A 22362-nucleotide genomic window follows, 5' to 3' on the forward strand; every position below is an offset into this window, starting at 1 on the left:
CTCCAGTATTTATGCTGCAATAGTTTATGTGTCGGGGGGCTAGGGTCAGTCTGTTATATCTGGATTATTTCTCCTGTCTTATCCTGTGTCCTATTCTCTCTCTCTCTCTCTCTCTCTTTCTTTCTCTTTCTTTCTCTTTCTCTCGGAGGACCTGAGCCCTAGGACTGTGCCTCAGGGCTACCTGGCCTGATGACTACTTGCTGTCCCCAGTCCACCTGGTCATGCTGCTGCTCCAGTTTCAACTGTTCTGCCTGCGGCTATGGAACCCTGACCTGTTCACCGGACGTGCTACCTTGTCCCAGACCTGCTGTTTTAAACTCTCTAGAGACTGCAGGTGTGGTAAAGATACTCTGAATGATCGGCTATGAAAAGCCAACTGACATTTACTCCTGAGGTTGCACCCTCTACAACCACTGTGATTATTATTATTTTGACCCTGCTGGTCATCTATGAACATTTGAACATCTTGACCATGTTCTGTTATAATCTCCACCCGGCACAGCCAGAAGAGGACTGGCCACCCCTCATAGCCTGGTTCCTCTCTAGGTTTCTTCCTAGGTTTTGGCCTTTCTAGGGAGTTTTTCCTAGCCACCGTGCTTCTACACCTGCATTGCTTGCTGTTTGAGGTTTTAGGCTGGGTTTCTGTACAACACTTTGTGACATCAGCTGATGTAAGAAGGGCTTTATAAATACATTTGATTGATTGATTGATTGATTGATTGAACTTAGCTGGTTCATTGTCCATACAAGGAAGTCAGGCTAGCAAGCATTTTAGCTATGTAGCCTATGACAACAAAAACAAAAACTGTACTGTGTGACAGAGGTACTGATTTCTACTTTAAAAAAAACAACGTCCTCTCTGGGCAGCTGTAAAATAAAGTAAAAATATGTTTGATGTCTTCTGTGCCCATATGAATAACCCTGAAAATGTAACTGGAATAACGAGATAGATGTTCTTCTCCTCTGTTATTGTTTTATTATTTCACTGCCATACTGTGTTCGATCTTGTCCAGCCATCTTGTCTCAAGAGGACCACAATGGAAATAAGTCCCAGACTTTATTGTGGGTTATCCTCTATGATTGTAACGGTGTTCCTCCTCCTCTTCATCCGAAGAGGAGGAGCAGGGATTGAACCAAAATGCAGTGTCGTGATAAGACATGATATTTATTTAAACAAAACCGAAAACACGACGAACACTTGAATAGAAACAAAACAACAAACGACGTAGACTGACCTGAACGTAAGAACTTACATGAAACACGAAGAACGCACGAACAGGAAAAACAGACTACACAAAAACCGAACGAACGAACAAACAAACCGAAACAGTCCCGTGTGGCGTAACATACACTGACACAGACACAGGAGACAACCACCCACAAACAAACAATGTGACACCACCTACCTTAATATGATTCTCAATCAGAGGAGATGAAAACCACCTGCCTCTAATTGAGAACCATATCAGGTACCCATTAACCAACATAGAAACACAAAACATAGACTACCCACCCAAACTCACGCCCTGACCGTCAAACACATACAAAATAACAGAAAACCGGTCAGGAACGTGACATAACCCCCCCTCAAGGTGCGTACTCCGAACGCACCACCAAAAGTCTAGGGGAGGGTCTGGGTGGGCGTCTGACCACGGTGGTGGCTCAGGCTCTGGGCGAGGTCCCCACCCCACCATAGTCAATCCCAGCTTACGTCTCCCCCTTAGAATGACCACCCTCATATTCCACCCACCTAATTTGAGGGGCAACACCAAGATAAGGAACAGCTCCGGGACAAGGTAGCTGAGGACAGAGAGGTAGCTTAGGACAGAGGGATAGCTCAGGATAGAGAGGTAGCTCAGGATAGAGAGGTAGCTCCGGACTGAAGGGCAGCTCCGGACAGAGAGACAGCTCTGGACTGAGAGGCAGTTCTGGATGAATGACAGCTCCGGACGCTCATGGCTGGCGGACGGCTCTGGACGCTCATGGCTGGCTGACGGCTCTGGACGCTCATGGCTGGCTGACGGCTCTGGACGCTCATGGCTGGCTGACGGCTCTGGACGCTCATGGCTGGCTGACGGCTCTGGACGCTCATGGCTGGCTGACGGCTCTGGACGCTCATGGCTGGCTGACGGCTCTGGACGCTCATGGCTGGCTGACGGCTCTGGACGCTCATGGCTGGCTGACGGCTCTGGACGCTCATGGCTGGCTGACGGCTCTGGACGCTCATGGCTGGCTGGCGACTCTGGCTGCTCATGGCTGGCGGGCGACTCTGGCTGCTCAATGCTCGCTGACGGCTCTGGCAGCTCATGGCTCGCTGACGGCTCTGGCTGCTCATGGCTCGCTGGCGGCTCTGGCAGATCCTGTCTGGTTGGCGGCTCTGGCAGATCCTGTCTGGTTGGCGGCTCTGGCAGATCCTGTCTGGTTGGCGGCTCTGGCAGATCCTGTCTGGTTGGCGGCTCTGGCAGATCCTGTCTGGTTGGCGGCTCTGGCAGATCCTGACTGACGAATGGCTCTAGCGGCTCCTGACTGACGAACGGCTCTGACGGCTCTGGACAGACGGGCGGCTCTAATGGCTCGGGACAGACGGATGGCTCAGATGGCGCTTGGTAGACGGATGGCTCAGATGGCGCTGGGTAGACGGATGGCTCAGATGGCGCTGGGTAGACGGATGGCCCAGATGGCGCTGGGTAGACGGATGGCTCAGATGGCGCTGGGTAGACGGACAGCTCTGGCCGGCTGAGGCGCACTGTAGGTCTGGTGCGTGGTGCCGGAACTGGTGGTACCGGGCTGGGGACACGCACCTGAAGGCTAGTGCGGGGAGAAGGAACAGGGCATACTGGACCCTGGATACGCACATTAGGCCTAGTGCGTGGTGCCGGAACTGGTGGTACCGGGCTGGGGACACGCATCTCAGGGCTAGTGCGGGGAGCAGCAACAGGACGCACAGGACTCTGGAAGCGCACAGGAGGCTTGGTGCGTGGTGTAGGCACTGGTGGTAATGGGCTGGAGACACGCACCACAGCGCTAGTGCGTGGAGGAGGAACTGGGCTCTGGAGACGCACTGGAAGCCTAGTGCGTGGTGTAGGCACTGGTGGTACTGGGCTGGAGCGGGGAGGTGGCGCCGGAAATACCAGACCGTGCAGGCGTACTGGCTCCCTTGAGCATTGAGCCTGCCCAACCTTACCTGGTTGAATGCTCCCCGTCGCCGACCAGTGCGGGGAGGTGGAATAACCCGCACCGGGCTATGTAGGCGAACCGGGGACACCATGCGTAAGGCTGGTGCCATGTAAGCCGGCCCAAGGAGACGTACTGGTAGCCAGATATGTCATGGCACTTGGCTCAATGCTCAATCTAGCCCTACCAGTGCGGGGAGGTGGAATAACCCGCACCGGGCTATGCACACGTACAGGAGACACCGTGCGCTCTACTGCGTAACACGGTGTCTGCCCGTACTCCCGCTCTCCACGGTTAGCCTGGGAAGTGGGCGCAGGTCTCCTACCTGCCCTTGACCCACTACCTCTTAGCCACCCCCCCAATACATTTTTGGGGTTTCTTCTCGGGCTTCCTTGCTAGCCTCGTACCTTCATAAATCCGGTCTTGAGCTTGATTCTCCGGCTTCCAGCCACGTCTCCTTGCTGCCTCCTCATATCGCCGCCTCTCTGCTTTCGCTGCCTCCAGCTCAGCTTTGGGACGGCGATATTCTCCCGGCTGTGCCCATGGACCTTTTCCGTCCAATATTTCCTCCCAACTCCAATAATCCTGTGTAGCAGGCCACTGCTCGAATTCACGCTGCTTGGTTCTGGTATGGTGGGTGGTTCTGTAACGTGTTCCTCCTCCTCTTCATCCGAAGAGGAGGAGCAGGGATTGAACCAAAACGCAGTGTCGTGATAAGACATGATATTTATTTAAACAAAACCGAAAACACGACGAACACTTGAATAGAAACAAAACAACAAACGACGTAGACTGACCTGAACTTAAGAACTTACATGAAACACGAAGAACGCACGAACAGGAAAAACAGACTACACAAAAACCGAACGAACGAACAAACAAACCGAAACAGTCCCGTGTGGCGTAACATACACTGACACAGACACAGGAGACAACCACCCACAAACAAACAATGTGACACCACCTACCTAAATATGATTCTCAATCAGAGGAGATGAAAACCACCTGCCTCTAATTGAGAACCATATCAGGTCACCCATTAACCAACATAGAAACACAAAACATAGACTACCCACCCAAACTCACGCCCTGACCGTCAAACACATACAAAATAACAGAAAACCGGTCAGGAACGTGACAATGATTTTACTCATGTGCATGTGTGTCTTTTTCAAGTTTTATGTGTGCTTGTTTTTTTAAATGGTCGAATTAATAAACTAAACTAAACTAAATAGACCGTTTTGCCAACATGAAAGAGAGGAGGATGGCATTGGCGTTCAACATTTATTGTTTTACATGCACACATACACACAGAAATCAGTACCATGGACAGGCACAGGATATTTAGCATTATTGATTGGACTAAATTTATTTTGGTATCTTTAAGTTTGTTTTTAGTGTTTTAAACTAAGCATATATAGCCTTATTGATTTGATGTTTCAATGTTAAAGTTTAAATGGTGCTGGAATAGTGAAGACAGTGTTCCTGTTGTCTTTGTGCTGACTTGCGCTAACTCAATGCTTCTAAATCAGTAGTTACTTAGTAAACTGTCGAAAGCACGAACTTGCTTGACCCTGCTGCAGGTGATAAAACTGATTGTATTGTAACGACCCGGTATTGTGTTCTGTGTTTGTGGGTGTGTTATGGTTCTCATGGCTACTAGCAGGGGTTAAATATGTCAGGACAGATGGAAAGGTTGGGGGGGTATGATGGGTAATACCGCGGGATTTGGAAATGCATAAATAGGGATTACTGTCTCATTGTTCTCTCTCTTCTGTTCGTGCCTTGATCTGTTCCTATGAGAGTGACTCTTGACCCGACAGGGTAACATTGTGTACGTTCGGCATTTAGCGGCGTGGGTTGTGGCCGGAACAATAGCCCAGTTTATGAATAAACCTGTGTTTTGACCTGCACACCTAGAGTCCGTCTCTTTTCCCTTTATGACCCAGCCGGGTCATTACAGCATGTAATATTTGCTTTGTGGACTTCACTAGACAGCTGTTGCGATCCTATTTTATGATGAAACAAACGTATGTGTTGTTGAATTTATTCCGCCAATGTGTGACGTCTTTTTGCTGTCACAGCCTTACTGAATATCACGTTGGGGTATGAACGAATGGGTTATAGAGCAAACAACGCAATTATCACAACATAGGTTGTAATATGGCTTTTTTACTGGCTTGGCTGCCTCACTGATTTTATCCACACACAGCAACTGATAGGCCTACATTCAAGTCACCAAATAATGTCTAAAGTCCAAACCCATAAAACAAGTTACTTTTAGACTACTATTTGTTTATAATTGTATGTATTTAGAGGGCCTCTTGCAGGGGTCCCAAACTACATTCAGCTGCCTGACGATTTTTTCTTGAGCGGATGGTTGGGCGGCAACAATGAAAACTCAGCTAAATAAAACCACCCCGTGTGCTGCCAGTTGGGGAACCCTGGCCCCTATTGTTTTTCTAGGTTAGCCTATATTGTTTTTTTTGTCGTTTACGCACTAATAGTTGGTCATGTAAATAGCCTTAATCACACCATTATTATAGAGAGAAGGGTAAAAGTGTTTATTGGGGTCCGGAAACAAAATGCGGATGTGTGTGTGTCAGCCAAGTGTTCTCGTGTGCCTAAACGTCATCTGTGACTCTTCCTCCCAGTTATTTTCTATTTCACTCCTAGTCTCACCCCTCTATCGGTCCGTTCTCCAGGCGCAGCAGCTCGGCTGGTCTAGCCTATTCCCGGCCAACCACCCTATCCCCCAGAGAGAAGAGAAAGAATACGTGGGACACAACGAAAGATAAAGTATCCTAGCTTGTAGTTTAGATATATCCAGGACAATCAGAGCGGATATCCATCGACACAGAAAGAAACCCCGCCTTTACTCGTCTCGCGGTCTCTCAACTTCTCCCACCTACTCTTTCTTTTTATCTCAATCCTTCTTTCTATTAAAATTGTTTTTGACTGGATGGAAAGATGTGGATAAACGGCGGAAGTGGTCAGGTCGGACCCTAATCTAAAACAACGACACACCCGGGCCGTCACGAGCGCAGCAGGCAGATTATATTCAACAGGACGGAGCTATACTTTCTCCGGTTGGACTGATTTTCGAACTTTCTGAAAATTGCATATAGGCCACCGCTGTCTCTTCTGTGTGCTCTAACCCAAAGTCTCATACATCGCCTTGGACCTCAGTGAGAGGGGATTGGGACCAAAGTAAGTACCGTTATCTCAATCACATCAATAGACTGTTATTGTGATATAAACTGAATAACGGTTTCGTCTGAATATGCAGTGTTTCTACAATAGCCAGCACTCTACTCTGTTGTCTGTTCAAGTGTTGAAGGTTTTCAACCTAATCCTACCCGTAACCCTAACTTTAACCACACGGCTAACCTTATGCCTAACCCTAACATTAAATTACTAAAAAAAGCCTTTTTTTTTCATGAATTTTTACAATAGCCAATTTTGACTTTGTGGCTGCGCTAACCTTTCGGTTATCTAGGCATGCAGCCCACAATGAAGCGCGATCACTTGGACACGCGTCATTACGCAAGCCACGTACGTTTATCCTATTATTAAGGAACGCCGTTTGGGTCTTTTCGTGTCAAAAAATATATACTTCAAATAACACTATTTGATGTGTCAAATAAGCTTGTTGGACCTGAATATAAGATCATAAGGTGAATGCACCAATTTGTAAGTCGCTCTGGATAAGAGCGTCTGCTAAATGACTTAAATGTAAAATGTAAATGAATATGACTTCACGTCACATAATAATTTAACGCGTTCATAAAGCTTTTACGTAGGTATTACACATTGATTACACTATCACTCGTATGTCATATGTCACAACGATTCATCGATACGTATGCTATGATGCTGGTAAAGTTGTCTCGCGCACCTACAACGCTAGTCATAAAAAAGCTAGCTAGCTGATGGATGCAAACAATGTTCTTCCCCAAAAACATAGCTAAACGACATCATCTGTTTCAGTAGCTATAGTTAGACAATTAACTATATAGCTAGGTGTCATAATTTAAAAGGACCCTAATTTATAACAGTTTTTATTTGATTAATGGTGGTCGGACCCATCTATGTGAAGCTAGCGACAATAAGGATTAGCCTCAATAGTGGACTTTGAGGTTAGCCTTCAAAATAAAAGTATGTCATTGACAGTGACGCAAATCGATGTCAATTATGCCATAATTAAATAGATCATGCTTAACGAGTTTGGAATGTTGTTATATAAAATCAAAAACAGATTATAATTTGTACATTTGAAAAAAATATGTTGAAATTACACTGGATATATTAGACTTTAGCATTGCATTGGGGGCATTCTTATTTCACTGTAAAGGCCTTACCTATGGATTGTGGATCAATGACATGGGGTATCAGTCTACTCAGTGACACCCAGAGAACATAAACGTCGTAGCTCTTATTGTGGGACTCTAAAACATCTGTGAATTGAACCACATTTATAGTCAACCTACTATGTGTTTATGTGTAACTCTGTTGTTTTTGTCGCACTTGTCATGTACTTCTAGACGTAGTGAGTGGAGGAGTCAGGCGCAGAGAGCAGGGTAGTAGATACGTGGATAGTTTATTCCCAAAGCAACAGTGTCGGTCAACGCCACACACACGGGTGCAAAAATACCCAGTCCAAAATGCAAATAATCTGGGTAGCCATTTGATTAGCACTGATCTGATAGAAGTGGACAGGACAGCTGGACCTCTGATGAAGCTAGCTGGCTGCTTATAACGTTAGCTTTGGGCAACAGGGTTAAGTAGCTGGCTAGCTATTTATTTTCATGAACTGAAGTTCAATTTCAATAGGCGAACAATAAGTGGCTACCTAGCTAATACTTACTCGCAAGGATTCCTAAATCATTGCAAAGAATAATGAAAATGACTGCAGTTTCGACTTGTCATTGTTTTCAGGCTGGTTGTATTGGTGCTAGCTAGGTACCAAGCTAAAGCTAGCTAGCTACCCTAGACGTTGCGGTCTAACAAATAATGCCTTATAATTAAAGCGATATTGTAAACATATCGTTCGTGGCCGGTGTGTGCTTGTTTGCAGACTTTTTATGTACAGCTTTGACAGTGCTACTACAGTAGTGGTGGCGCTTGGCTTACACGTGCAAATTCAGCACACACAACATTCTATAATAGAATTGTGTTATTTGACGTGTCAAATTAAAAGCTTATTTAATGTGTCAAATAGTGTTATTTGATGTGTATCTTTTTTGACATGCAAAGACCCAAACGGTGTTCCATATATGATGAGACAATTGTGAACTCGGAAAAATATGAAGTCAAATCATGACGTCAGTGATCTTTAGGTCAAAAAGTCGGAGTTCTAGAAAGCGGTCCGAGTTCCTGAGTTGGAATTCCGAGTTGGGTTTTTTTCAGAGTGGGAGCTTGTTTTTTTTCCGAGTTATCAGTTGTTTTGAATGCACTGAAGTCGGAAGTCGGAGATTTCCGAGTTCACAGATGATTTGAAAACGGTATATTGTGTTTTGCTCCTTCTGACAAATTTTTAAATAAAAAAGCTTAAACGTACAATATGCCGAAATCGCTCAGCCATTTCCTGGTTGCTAAAATTCTAATACTTCGCCTAATTTCAGTTTATGTGACAAAACAAGTGTAGATAATCATTGCACAATCCAAACCACTGTGAAATAAATATATTTTCAATAACCCAAAATATTGAATTTTCAGCTGTTTGAAGCAGGTGTACAAAAGCAAAGGTAAAAGCAGTAAAAACGAAACGTAGGAATGGGAAGCATATGGAGTGACATGTAGCAATGAATAAGATCAAATTAATTAGCTTAAACCTCATATTTACTCTTCATAACTTTTAACAGCAGCATACCACCCTGCATACCACTGCTGGCTTGCTTCTGAAGCTAAGCAGGGTTGGTCCTGGTCAGTCCCTGGATGGGAGACCAGGTGCTGCTGGAAGTGGTGTTGGAGGGCCAGTAGGAGGCACTCTTTCCTCTGGTCTAAACAAAGATCCCAATGCCCCAGGGCAGTGATTGGGGACACTGCTCTGTGTAGGGTGCCGTCTTTCGGATGGGACGTTAAACGGGTGTCCTGACTCTCTGAGGTCATTAAAGATCCCATGGCACTTATCGTAAGAGTAGGGGTGTTAACCCCGGTGTCCTGGCTAAATTCCCAATCTGGCCCTCAACCATCACGGTCACCTAATAATCCCCAGTTTACAATTGGCTCATTCATTCCCCTCCTCTCCCCTGTAACTATTCCCCAGGTCGTTGCTGCAAATGAGAACGTGTTCTCAGTCAACTTACCTGGTAAAATAACGGTAAAAAATATTTGAAACTATATCTTAAACTTTTGACTGTCGGAAATGCATCCTTATTAAAAAGAACAGGTAAAAAGTGAGGTGCTCCCACAGACAGCATGATGTCACTGATCTTAAACACACTGATGGATCAATAGCTGACTGTTAACACATCAAAGATCTGAGTCCTAACTCTCTACCCTCCATCTATCCATTAGGCTTTACTCCTTCAATCATTTTTATTTTTTATGTGTACATTTTATTGCATGTCTGTCTGTGTGTGGCCCTCTAATTTCAGTAAAGTGCTCTTTTACAGGGTCACAGCAAGGAGTACAGTCCAAACATCCTCTCCCTCTGCCAGTTGGAGAAGGAGAGGGAGACCAACAGAACAGAATATTGCACTTAAAAATGTCTCAGGCATGACCTGCGTTAAAGTTAGTTTGCAGTCATAATAATATAACATCAGTGTGTGTGTGTGACTGGTGAGGATACAGAGGATCACGCTCTGGATCTCTAAACCTTGTAATCCGAGGTCATGAAATCCCATTTTTAGTTTGAGATTAACCAAACCAGAATGTGGACTTTAATCTGGTTGTGGATTGTATTACTTTATGTTGAAATTACACTGACTCTAAATCATTTAGCCTGACATCATTTAGACCCACTGTTGGACAACGTCTATCTTGTTCAAGAGATTTTATCTCAGTAGGCCAAATCCTAACTTGAGGTCTGCCTGTCACGCAAACCTCCCATTGACTGGAAGCATGATTTACAACATGGAAGTCTCAGTTATGAACGCTGATCTCAAATTACAATTAAGGTCACTGAAACTAGACAGGTCTCTCTCTCTCTCTCATATATATATATTGCTCTACACTTCTCTACTCTTCTCTACACTGCTCTACTCTTCTCTACTCTATCCTGGTCGTCTCTGTGTGCCAGAGGATGTATGATATGCGTTATGACTCACCATGAATAGCCGGTTTCCTCTGATAGACCAACAAGCACTCTCTCTCTCTCTCTCTCCCCCCCTCCCTCTGCCCCCCAGGGGTTGAGAAACTCTATGTTACTGTTAGTATGCTTTGACTACTCACATTCTCCTGTCAGACAGTGCCACAGAAACAGAGGGAGGAAGAGAGATAGCACTTCCACTCTCCCACCCAGCCAGAGAGGCATCCTCCGTCTGATTGGCTCAGAAAAATGGCCAGAGTCCGGTCACATAATCCTGTCAGCCAATAGGAAGGGGAGTTGGGCTTCTGTCAGGAAAAGTGCTGTAGCAGGCTGGATCCTCTGGCTGACCTGAAAAAGTATTTTTCTTTGATCTGTTGCGAGGCGCGCACACACACACACACACACACACACACACACACACACACACACACACACACACACACACACACACACACACACACACACACACACACACACACTGACGCTCTTAGACTCAAGAACACTGGTATTGACTGAAATGTCACCACCATGTTTCTAATGTTAAATTAAATCTATGCTTCCTCCCATGGAGAGACCTCTAGACCATACGTTAGCATACTGAAACCCCCAGTTAGGCCTACTCTACTGTTTACTGCAGGTACGGCTGCTTTAGGTTGGGACCAGTGGTTATTACACAGGGAAGTGAGTCCGGCCTTTATTGCTTCTCTGCTGTGTGTGATGTGTTATGATCACCTTTGGACTGCACTGTGGCTCTGTTTTGTAGCAGGGAAGATCCCTGTATCTGTGCTGTTGTGGTTAACTCTGCTTAGAAGACTCACCTATACAAGAATCAACTGGCTAAAACACAGTAGGACAGAGGCATTTCTATATCTACACTGTATGGTGCTTTTAAGAATTGTCTGTGAGAATGAAATTGTCTAGGGCATTTGGAATTCTTCTTAGGAGTGTGCGGTAGTTGTAAGCAGTGTACTGTGTCCTACCCTCCTCTTTGCTCTGTGTACATCTGCTCGTTTGTGTTGTGACAGCATTTTACGGAGTTCCTTTCTACATTTCTGGAATAGCAGGCAATCTGGGTGATGTGCCCTAAAGGCATGGAAAGTACAAGAGTTCAATATCTCTGCTAGTGTGCTCACAGAAAGTCAACAGGGTTATTCACCTGTCCAGCCCCCCCGCCTCCTGTCTGTTGTGGAGGGGTGGATTTCCCAGTGAATACATGGACCCTCCCTCCCTCCCTCCCTCGCTGCCTCTGAGTTCAGCAGGATGATGTCGTATCAGTAATCCCATGATGCCAGCAGCAATGCTATGCTGCAGAGGAGTGACGGGGGAAACAAAAGCACTAATGCTGTCTCAATAGCAGCAGCAACCCCCCAGGACTCAGTGTCATCAACCTTGCAGCGTTTCTACAACAGGGTGCAGGCTTTTGCCAAAACCTGCATCCTATAGCCCCCGTTTGAGAAACGACTTTTGACACATCAACATGTGTCTATCTCACCACTTCTTGTTTTTAACATCATCTGCACTGATCTCAATAGACTGGATAGGTGGAAGCTTTATAGCAGAGGTCCAGCTGTCCTGTCCACTTCTATCAGATCAGTGCTGATAGAGGAGATGAGATGACGAGAGGAAGGCATTTTAGAGTATTGAGATACACCCCTGATGAAGGACAGGAGATGAGGAGGGGAAGACGATTGAGATGCACTCTCTCTGAGTTGTGACAGGAAATGTGTCTGGTATTGATGAGTAACCTGCTATGATGTGGAATTAACTGAACAATGACAGTGTCTCAGGGGAGAGTGTGTGTGAGAAGGGAAGGCTTCTGTAGCTGTAACTTAGTGTTGTAACTTGTAACTTCATTTACTGTCTTGTTAGTGTGACTGGTGTATGGGGATCCACGCCTACGTAACCTAAGCTATCCAAAGCTAGCCTAGCGTTAGCTAACATTTTTATTGAAGCTCAAAGGGCCAGTTCTGTATTAGCCGGTAGCTCCTATCCGTTTCAATGTTAACCAGTGTGAAAAGCCCAGTTTATCTCAGTGTATGCTACCGTTGGGTGTCAGCGGCACTCCCTTCCCTGGCTGTATATCAGTCTTTAATGTGTGTGTAAATCCAGCTGCATAGTTGAAAGAGAGCCAGGCCTGCTCTGTCTGTGTCTGGGAGTAATGTTAGGCAGGGAAGGAAAGAGGGAGGCAGGCAGCGAGGTAGGCATGGAGGGAGGCCTCGTACTGCCTCTCAGAGCTTCCGTCAGCTGGGGAGGGAACCTACTCAATGAGGCAAGTCCTGGAAGGATCAGGGAGGGGGAGTGGGGAGGGGTTTGGGGGCTGAGGAGAATCGGGGGAGTGGGTTGGGTAGGGTGTAGGAGGGTGGCGTCAGAGAGGATTAGGGTAGTATTTTGGAGAGGGTTTAGGTGCTGGGTTTAAGGTGCAGGGTTGAGTGGTGATAGGGGAGTGGTGTGTGGGAGGACATTCTGACTCAGCACAGATAGATGATTCACAGCAAAATATTCAGCCATGATTCATACTGTCCCCCACTCAACTCCCGTCCCCATCCTACACACCCAAATCACAGTCAAAGTAAAGCTTCTCTACTTTTCTCTCTCTGAAACCACGAAGCGCCTGTCATAAATCAGGAAGCCAAGTGTTTGTTTCTTGGGCTTCAGGAATGTAACTGAAGAAGTGCCTCAGGCCTTGAAAAAGAAGAAAAGAACTGATTGAAAGTAAGGTGATATCATCTTGCAACGTGGTCTCAGAGCATTTTGTATTATTCTGTACGTAAATCCAAAACACTCCATTTATACTGAAACAAAAATATAAAAACGCAACATGCAACAATTTCAAAGATTTTACAGTTCATATAAGGAACTTGTCAATTTAAGTCAATTCATTAAGCCCTAAAATATGGATTTCACATGACTGGGAATACAGATATGCATCTGTTGGTCACAGATACCTTTGTAAGGACGTGGATCAGAAAACCAGTCAGTATCTGGTGTGACCACCATTTGCCTCATGCAGCGTGACACATCTCCTGATCAGGCTGTTAATTGTGGCCTGTGGCCCACTCCTCTTCAATTGCTGTGAGAAGTTGCTGGATATTGGCGGGAACTGGAACACGCTGTCGTACACGTCCATCCAGAGCATCCCAAACATGCTCAATTGGGTACATGTCTGGTGAGTATGCAGGCCATGGAAGAACTGGGACATTTTCAGCTTCCAGGAATTGTGTATAGATCCTTGCGACATGGGGCTGTGCATTATCATGCTGAAACATGAGGTGACGGGCCAGAACTTGTCCGTGTAGACCAATTTGGGTTTCCAATCTCTCCAAAAGAATGTGGTGATCGATGGTATCAAAGGCAGCACTAAGGTCTAGGAGCACGAGGACAGATGCAGAGCCTCGGTCTGACGCCATTAAAAGGTCATTTACCACCTTCACAAGTGCAGTCTCAGTGCTATGATGGGGTCTAAAACCAGACTGAAGCATTTCATATACATTGTTTGTCTTCAGGAAGGCAGTGAGTTGCTGCGCAACAGCTTTTTCAATTTTTTTTGAGAGGAATGGAAGATTCGATATAGGCCGATAGTTTTTTATATTTTCTGGGTCAAGGTTTGGCTTTTTCAAGAGAGGCTTTATTTCTGCCACTTTTAGTGAGTTTGGTAGACATCCGGTGGATAGAGAGCTGTTTATTATGTTCAACATAGGAGGGCCGAGCACAGGAAGCAGCTCTTTCAGTAGTTTAGTTGGAATAGGGTCCAGTATGCAGCTTGAAGGTGTAGAGGCCATGATTATTTTCATCATTGTGTCAAGAGATATAGTACTAAAACACTTAAGTGTCTCTCTTGATCCTAGGTCCTGGCAGAGTTGTGCAGACTCAGGACAGCTGAGCTTTGGAGGAATACGCAGATTTAAAGAGGAGTCCGTAATTTGCTTTCTAATGATCATGATCTTTTCCTCAAAGAAGTTCATGAATTTATTACTGCTGAAGTGAAAGCCATCCTCACTTGGGGAATGCTGCTTTTTTAAGTTAGCTTTGCGACAGTATCAAAAAGAAATTTTGGATTGTTCTTATTTTCCTCAATTAAGTTGGAAAAATAGGATGATCGAGCAGCAGTGAGGGCTCTTCGATACTGCACGGTACTGTCTTTCCAAGCTAGTCGGAAGACTTCCAGTTTGGTGTGGCGCCATTTCCGTTCCAATTTTCTGGAAGCTTGCTTCAGAGCTCGGGTATTTTCTGTATACCAGGGAGCTAGTTTCTTATGACAAATGTTTTTAGTTTTTAGGGGTGCAACTGCATCTAGGGTATTGCGCAAGGTTAAATTGAGTTCCTCAGGTGGTTAACTGATTTTTGTCCTCTGACGTCTTTGGGTAGGCAGAGGGAGTCTGGAAGGGCATCAAGGAATCTTTGTGTTGTCTGAGAATTTATAGCACGACTTTTGATGCTCCTTGGTTGGGGTCTGAGCAGATTATTTGTTGCGATTGCAAACGTAATAAAATGGTGGTCCGATAGTCCAGGATTATGAGGAAAAACATTAAGATCTACAACATTGGGACAAAACTAGGTCCAGAGTATGACTGTGACAGTGAGTAGGTCCAGAGACATGTTGGACAAAACCCACTGAATCGATGATGGCTCCAAAAGCCTTTTGGACTGGGTCTGTGCACTTTTCCATGTGAATATTAAAATCACCAAAAATTTGAATATTATCTGCTATGACTACAAGGTCCGATAGGAATTCAGGGAACTCAGTGAGGAACGCTGTATATGGCCCAGGAGGCCTGTAAACAGTAGCTATAAAAAGTGATTGAGTAGGCTGCATAGATTTCATGACTAGAAGCTCAAAAGACGAAAACGTATTTTTTTTTTTGTAAATTGAAATTTGCTATCGTAAATGTTAGCAACACCTCCGCCTTTGCGGGATGCACGGGGAATATGGTCACTAGTGTAACCAGGAGGTGAGGCCTCATTTAACACAGTAAATTCATCAGGCTTAAGCCATGTTTCAGTCAGGCCAATCACATCAAGATTATGATCAGTGATTAGTTCATTGACTATAACTGCCTTTGAAGTGAGGGATCTAACATTAAGTAGCCCTATTTTGAGATGTGAGTTATCACGATCTCTTTCAATAATGGCAGGAATGGAGGAGGTCTTTATCCTAGTGAGATTGCTAAGGCGAACACCGCCATGCTTAGTTTTGCCCGACCTAGGTCGAGGCACAGACACGGTCTCAATGGGGATAGCTGAGCTGATTACACTGACTGTGCTAGTGGCAGACTCAACTAAGACTCCACACTGCTGCCTGGCCTGCACCCTATTTCATTGTGGAGCTAGAGGAGTTAGAGCCCTGTCTATGTTGGTAGATAAGATGAGAGCACCCCTCCAGCTAGGATGGCGTCCGTCACTCCTCAGCAGGCCAGGCTTGGTCCTGTTTGTGGGTGAGTCCCAGAAAGAGGGCCAATTATCTACAAATTCTATCTTTTGGGAGGAGCAGAAAACAGTTTTCAACCAGCGATTGAGTTGTGAGACTCTGCTGTAGAGCTCATCACTCCCCCTAACTGGGAGGGGGCCAGAGACAATTACTCGATGCCGACACATCTTTCTAGCTGATTTACACGCTGAAGCTATGTTGCGCTTGGTGACCTTTGGTGACCGCTTTTCTCTTTTGGGGTCAAGTTTATTCAGATCCAAGAACCGAGAATGGTGCTTGTTGCTGTCGACATTTTCTGAAAACTTTGTCCCTGCAACCAAAACAGTTTATCTGCAAACAAGTTAGCTAGCTAGTGACTTCCACTCCAGAGCCATGGCGCAGCAAGGGTCGTTTGAGTGAGTGGGATTTCAGGCAAAGACACACCTTTCCCATAAGGCCAGTCCAAGGTGGCTTAGGGCTCAACCCCGTTGTTTTCGTTGAAAGTGAGAAAACAACACAACAAGTGGGGGCAGCATGAGGTTGCCCGCGACCTTTGGATTCCATCTTTAATTTGAGCCAGTTTGCTACATGTCACGTTCGTCGTATGGTGGAAGAGAGGAGGACCAAGGCGCAGCGTGATATAAATACATTCTTCTTATTTATTTACCGAAACGAAGAACACTAAACACACTATCAAAATAACAAACGAACGTAACGCTATATAATCAATAAGTGCAGACACAGGCAATTTACACATAGACACAATAACCCACGAAATACCCAACGGAATATGGCTGCCTAAATATGGTTCCCAATCAGAGACAACAATAAACAGCTGCCTCTAATTGAGAACCAATCTAGGCAACCATAGACATACAAACACCTAGACAAGTGCCCACCCCATAAACATACAAAACCCCTAGACAAGGAAAAACACATACATCCCCCATGTCACACCCTGACCTAACCAAAATAATAAAGAAAACAAAGATAACTAAGGTCAGGGCGTGACACTACAGCAGGAAAATAATCCTACATCAACATGAATGTGATTATTATGTAGATTATAATTAATTTACATTTTTGTAGGTATTGATACATTTTTCGTGAGGGAATATTGAGTGTGAAATTTCTAAATGGAAATTACAAACTTCAGAAGCCTTTTTAAACCTCAAATACACAACAAGTGTTACATTTCCTGCAATGCAGGACAGTTCTCCTGCAACAGGGTGATCAAATGAAGATCCTACATCTGTAATTGAATGTGGAAGATTTGCACAACCAATGCGAGCAATGCGCAGCGTTGTAAGTGTTCATGATGAATGGATCAAACTGAACACTGAAATAAAAAACAATAAAGTGAACGAACGAAAACCGAAACAGTTCCGTGTGGAACACACAGACACAGAAAACAACCACCCACAAAAACACAATAGAAAACAGGCTCCCTAAATATGGTTCCCAATCAGAGACAACGACTAACACCTGCCTCTGATTGAGAACCATATCAGGCCAAACGAAAAAACCAACATAGAAAAACGAACATAGATAACCCACCCAACTCACGCCCTGACCATACTAAAACAAAGAAATAACAAAAGAACTAAGGTCAGAACGTGACACAATGTCATTACATCTAATTAGTTGGTGCCAATCTTTCCTATTCATTTGGCCTGCAGATTTCTCCCAATGTGTGTTATGTGGAGTTTACACAACAGATGGTATAGATTAGAATATGGATTTGACTTCAGTCGATTGTTGAGGTATGAACATTTCCTCTAGACTGATTGGGATGGTTCTTGTTGTTTAACTGCGGTGAGAGAAATGGATAAATAAACATTCATTCAGTTAGTGATTTTAACCCTTTCCATTCTTCCTGTGTCTGGCTAGGATGAGATAGAGAAGGATTAGACAGACATTGTGTCATAAAAGAGACCAGAAAGTAGGCTACACATGGGACAACTGGTCACATCCTTTCATTCACTGGCAATTCAAATAACCACAAAGGATGATGTAACCACTCCTTCCTCCCATCCCCCTGAGGCAGCATGCTGCCAACGGTGTGCTGTGTGTGTGTGTGTTTGTTTGTGTGTGTGTGTATCTTTGCGTTTGTGCATGTGTGTGTAAATGTCAGTATATTAAGCGTCTTCTCCGCTCTCTCCCCAGTATGGTGTCCAGTCTGAGCGAGTGGTTCTGGAATGAGCGGCTGTGGTTCCCTGAGGGGCTGGGTTGGGCTGACCTGGAAGACAAAGATGGCCGTGTCTACGCCAAGGCCAGCGACCTTTGGGTGGTGCTACCCATCGCCCTAGCCTTCCTTGTAATACGACAGATCTTCGAGAGGTACGTCTGTCCGTCTGTTCTGTCTGTCTGTCTGTCTGTTTGGCTGTCTGTCTGGCTGTCACCCCTAATAAGATTAATCCTCTGCCTCTTTCACCCGTCTGTCTACATGTTTATACCTCTTCTCTTTCACCATCTGTCTACATGTTTATACCTCTTCTCTTTCACCCATCTGTCTACATGTTTATACCTCTTCTCTTTCACCCATCTGTCTACATGTTTATACCTCTTCTCTTTCACCCATCTGTCTACATGTTTATACCTCTTCTCTTTCACCCATCTGTCTACATGTTTATACCTCTTCTCTTTCCCCATCTGTCTACATGTTTATACCTCTTCTCTTTCACCCATCTGTCTACATGTTTATACCTCTTCTCTTTCCCCATCTGTCTACATGTTTATACCTCTTCTCTTTCACCCGTCTGTCTACATGTTTATACCTCTTCTCTTTCCCCATCTGTCTACATGTTTATACCTCTTCTCTTTCACCCGTCTGTCTACATGTTTATACCTCTTCTCTTTCCCCCATCTGTCTACATGTTTATACCTCTTCTCTTTCCCCCATCTGTCTACATGTTTATACCTCTTCTCTTTCACCATCTGTCTACATGTTTATACCTCTTCTCTTTCACCCATCTGTCTACATGTTTATACCTCTTCTCTTTCCCCATCTGTCTACATGTTTATACCTCTTCTCTTTCCCCATCTGTCTACATGTTTATACCTCTTCTCTTTCACCCGTCTGTCTACATGTTTATACCTCTTCTCTTTCCCCATCTGTCTACATGTTTATACCTCTTCTCTTTCACCCGTCTGTCTACATGTTTATACCTCTTCTCTTTCCCCATCTGTCTACATGTTTATACCTCTTCTCTTTCACCCATCTGTCTACATGTTTATACCTCTTCTCTTTCCCCATCTGTCTACATGTTTATACCTCTTCTCTTTCACCCGTCTGTCTACATGTTTATACCTCTTCTCTTTCCCCATCTGTCTACATGTTTATACCTCTTCTCTTTCACCCGTCTGTCTACATGTTTATACCTCTTCTCTTTCCCCATCTGTCTACATGTTTATACCTCTTCTCTTTCACCCATCTGTCTACATGTTTATACCTCTTCTCTTTCACCCATCTGTCTACATGTTTATACCTCTTCTCTTTCCCCATCTGTCTACATGTTTATACCTCTTCTCTTTCCCCATCTGTCTACATGTTTATACCTCTTCTCTTTCACCCGTCTGTCTACATGTTTATACCTCTTCTCTTTCCCCCATCTGTCTACATGTTTATACCTCTTCTCTTTCACCCATCTGTCTACATGTTTATACCTCTTCTCTTTCACCCATCTGTCTACATGTTTATACCTCTTCTCTTTCACCCATCTGTCTACATGTTTATACCTCTTCTCTTTCACCCATCTGTCTACATGTTTATACCTCTTCTCTTTCACCCATCTGTCTACATGTTTATACCTCTTCTCTTTCACCATCTGTCTACATGTTTATACCTCTTCTCTTTCACCCATCTGTCTACATGTTTATACCTCTTCTGTTTCACCATCTGTCTACATGTTTATACCTCTTCTCTTTCCCCCATCTGTCTACATGTTTATGCCTCTTCTCTTTCACCCATCTGTCTACATGTTTATACCTCTTCTCTTCCACCATCTGTCTACATGTTTATACCTCTTCTCTTTCCCCCATCTGTCTACATGTTTATACCTCTTCTCTTTACCCCATCTGTCTACATGTTTATACCTCTTCTCTTTCACCATCTGTCTACATGTTTATACCTCTTCTCTTTCCCCCATCTGTCTACATGTTTATACCTCTTCTCTTTCCCCCATCTGTCTACATGTTTATACCTCTTCTCTTTCACCATCTGTCTACATGTTTATACCTCTTCTCTTTCCCCCATCTGTCTACATGTTTATACCTCTTCTCTTTCACCCGTCTGTCTACATGTTTATACCTCTTCTCTTTCACCCGTCTGTCTACATGTTTATACCTCTTCTCTTTCCCCATCTGTCTACATGTTTATACCTCTTCTCTTTCACCCATCTGTCTGTATGTTTATGCCTCTTCTCTTTCCCCCGTCTGTCTACATGTTTATACCTCTTCTCTTTTCTCCATCTTACTACATGTTTATACCTCTTCTCTTTCCCCCATCTGTCTACATGTTTATACCTCTTCTCTTTCCCCCATCTGTCTACATGTTTATACCTCTTCTCTTTCACCATCTGTCTACATGTTTATACCTCTTCTCTTTCCCCCATCTGTCTACATGTTTATACCTCTTCTCTTTCACCATCTGTCTACATGTTTATACCTCTTCTCTTTCACCATCTGTCTACATGTTTATACCTCTTCTCTTTCACCCATCTGTCTACATGTTTATACCTCTTCTCTTTCCCCCATCTGTCTACATGTTTATACCTCTTCTCTTTCACCCATCTGTCTACATGTTTATACCTCTTCTCTTTCCCCCATCTGTCTACATGTTTATACCTCTTCTATTTCACCCATCTGTCTACATGTTTATACCTCTTCACTTTACACCATCTGTCTACATGTTTATACCTCTTCTCTTTCACCATCTGTCTACATGTGTATACCTCTTCTCTTTCCCCCGTCTGTCTACATGTTTATACCTCTTCTCTTTCACCCATCTGTCTACATGTTTATACCTCTTCTCTTTTCCCCATCTGCCTACATGTTTATACCTCTTCTCTTTCACCCATCTGTCTACATGTTTATACCTCTTCTCTTTCACCCATCTGTCTACATGTTTATACCTCTTCTCTTTCACCCATCTGTCTACATGTTTATACCTCTTCTCTTTCACCCATCTGTCTACATGTTTATACCTCTTCTCTTTTCCCCATCTGTCTACATGTTTATACCTCTTCTCTTTCACCCATCTGTCTACATGTTTATACCTCTTCTCTTTCACCCATCTGTCTACATGTTTATACCTCTTCTCTTTTCCCCATCTGTCTACATGTTTATACCTCTTCTCTTTCACCCATCTGTCTACATGTTTATACCTCTTCTCTTTCACCCATCTGTCTACATGTTTATACCTCTTCTCTTTCACCCATCTGTCTACATGTTTATACCTCTTCTCTTTCACCCATTTGTCTACATGTTTATACCTCTTCTCTTTCACCCATCTGTCTACATGTTTATACCTCTTCTCTTTTCCCCATCTGTCTACATGTTTATACCTCTTCTCTTTCCCCCGTCTGTCTACATGTTTATACCTCTTCTCTTTCACCCATCTGTCTACATGTTTATACCTCTTCTCTTTCACCCATCTGTCTACATGTTTATACCTCTTCTCTTTCACCCATCTGTCTACATGTTTATACCTCTTCTCTTTTCCCCATCTGTCTACATGTTTATACCTCTTCTCTTTCCCCCGTCTGTCTACATGTTTATACCTCTTCTCTTTCACCCATCTGTCTACATGTTTATACCTCTTCTCTTTCACCCATCTGTCTACATGTTTATACCTCTTCTCTTTCACCCATCTGTCTACATGTTTATACCTCTTCTCTTTCACCCATCTGTCTACATGTTTATACCTCTTCCCTTTTCCCATCTGTCTACATGTTTATACCTCTTCTCTTTCACCCATCTGTCTACATGTTTATACCTCTTCTCTTTCACCCATCTGTCTACATGTTTATACCTCTTCTCTTTCACCCATCTGTCTACATGTTTATACCTCTTCTCTTTCACCCATTTGTCTACATGTTTATACCTCTTCTCTTTCACCCATCTGTCTACATGTTTATACCTCTTCTCTTTCACCCATCTGTCTACATGTTTATACCTCTTCTCTTTTCCCCATCTGTCTACATGTTTATACCTCTTCTCTTTCCCCCGTCTGTCTACATGTTTCTACCTCTTCTCTTTCACCCATCTGTCTACATGTTTCTACCTCTTCTCTTTCACCATCTGTCTACATGTTTATACCTCTTCTCTTTCACCATCTGTCTACATGTTTATACCTCTTCTCTTTCACCATCTGTCTACATGTTTATACCTCTTCTCTTTACCCCATCTGTCTACATGTTTATACCTCTTCTCTTTCACCATCTGTCTACATGTTTATACCTCTTCTCTTTCCCCCATCCGTCTACATGTTTATACCTCTTCTCTTTTCCCCATCTGTCTACATGTTTATACC

The 22362-nt window shown here is 44.2% G+C and overlaps 1 protein-coding gene across 1 annotated transcript in view; it reads left to right on the top strand.

The window, feature by feature from the left end:
- The first annotated feature begins 5802 nt into the window (after positions 1-5802).
- LOC139572687 (ceramide synthase 2-like) overlaps positions 5803-22362 on the top strand; it is a 70309-nt gene continuing 53749 nt past the window's right edge. The window contains exons 1-2 of the mRNA XM_071395372.1: positions 5803-6384; positions 17997-18170. Of these exons, the coding sequence (XP_071251473.1) occupies positions 17998-18170 (173 nt within the window). The 5' untranslated portion in view covers positions 5803-6384; position 17997. The remainder of the gene's footprint in view (positions 6385-17996; positions 18171-22362) is intronic.

The sequence above is a fragment of the Salvelinus alpinus genome, chromosome 4 (assembly GCF_045679555.1).
Source record: "Salvelinus alpinus chromosome 4, SLU_Salpinus.1, whole genome shotgun sequence".
Classification (NCBI taxonomy): Eukaryota; Metazoa; Chordata; class Actinopteri; order Salmoniformes; family Salmonidae; genus Salvelinus; species Salvelinus alpinus.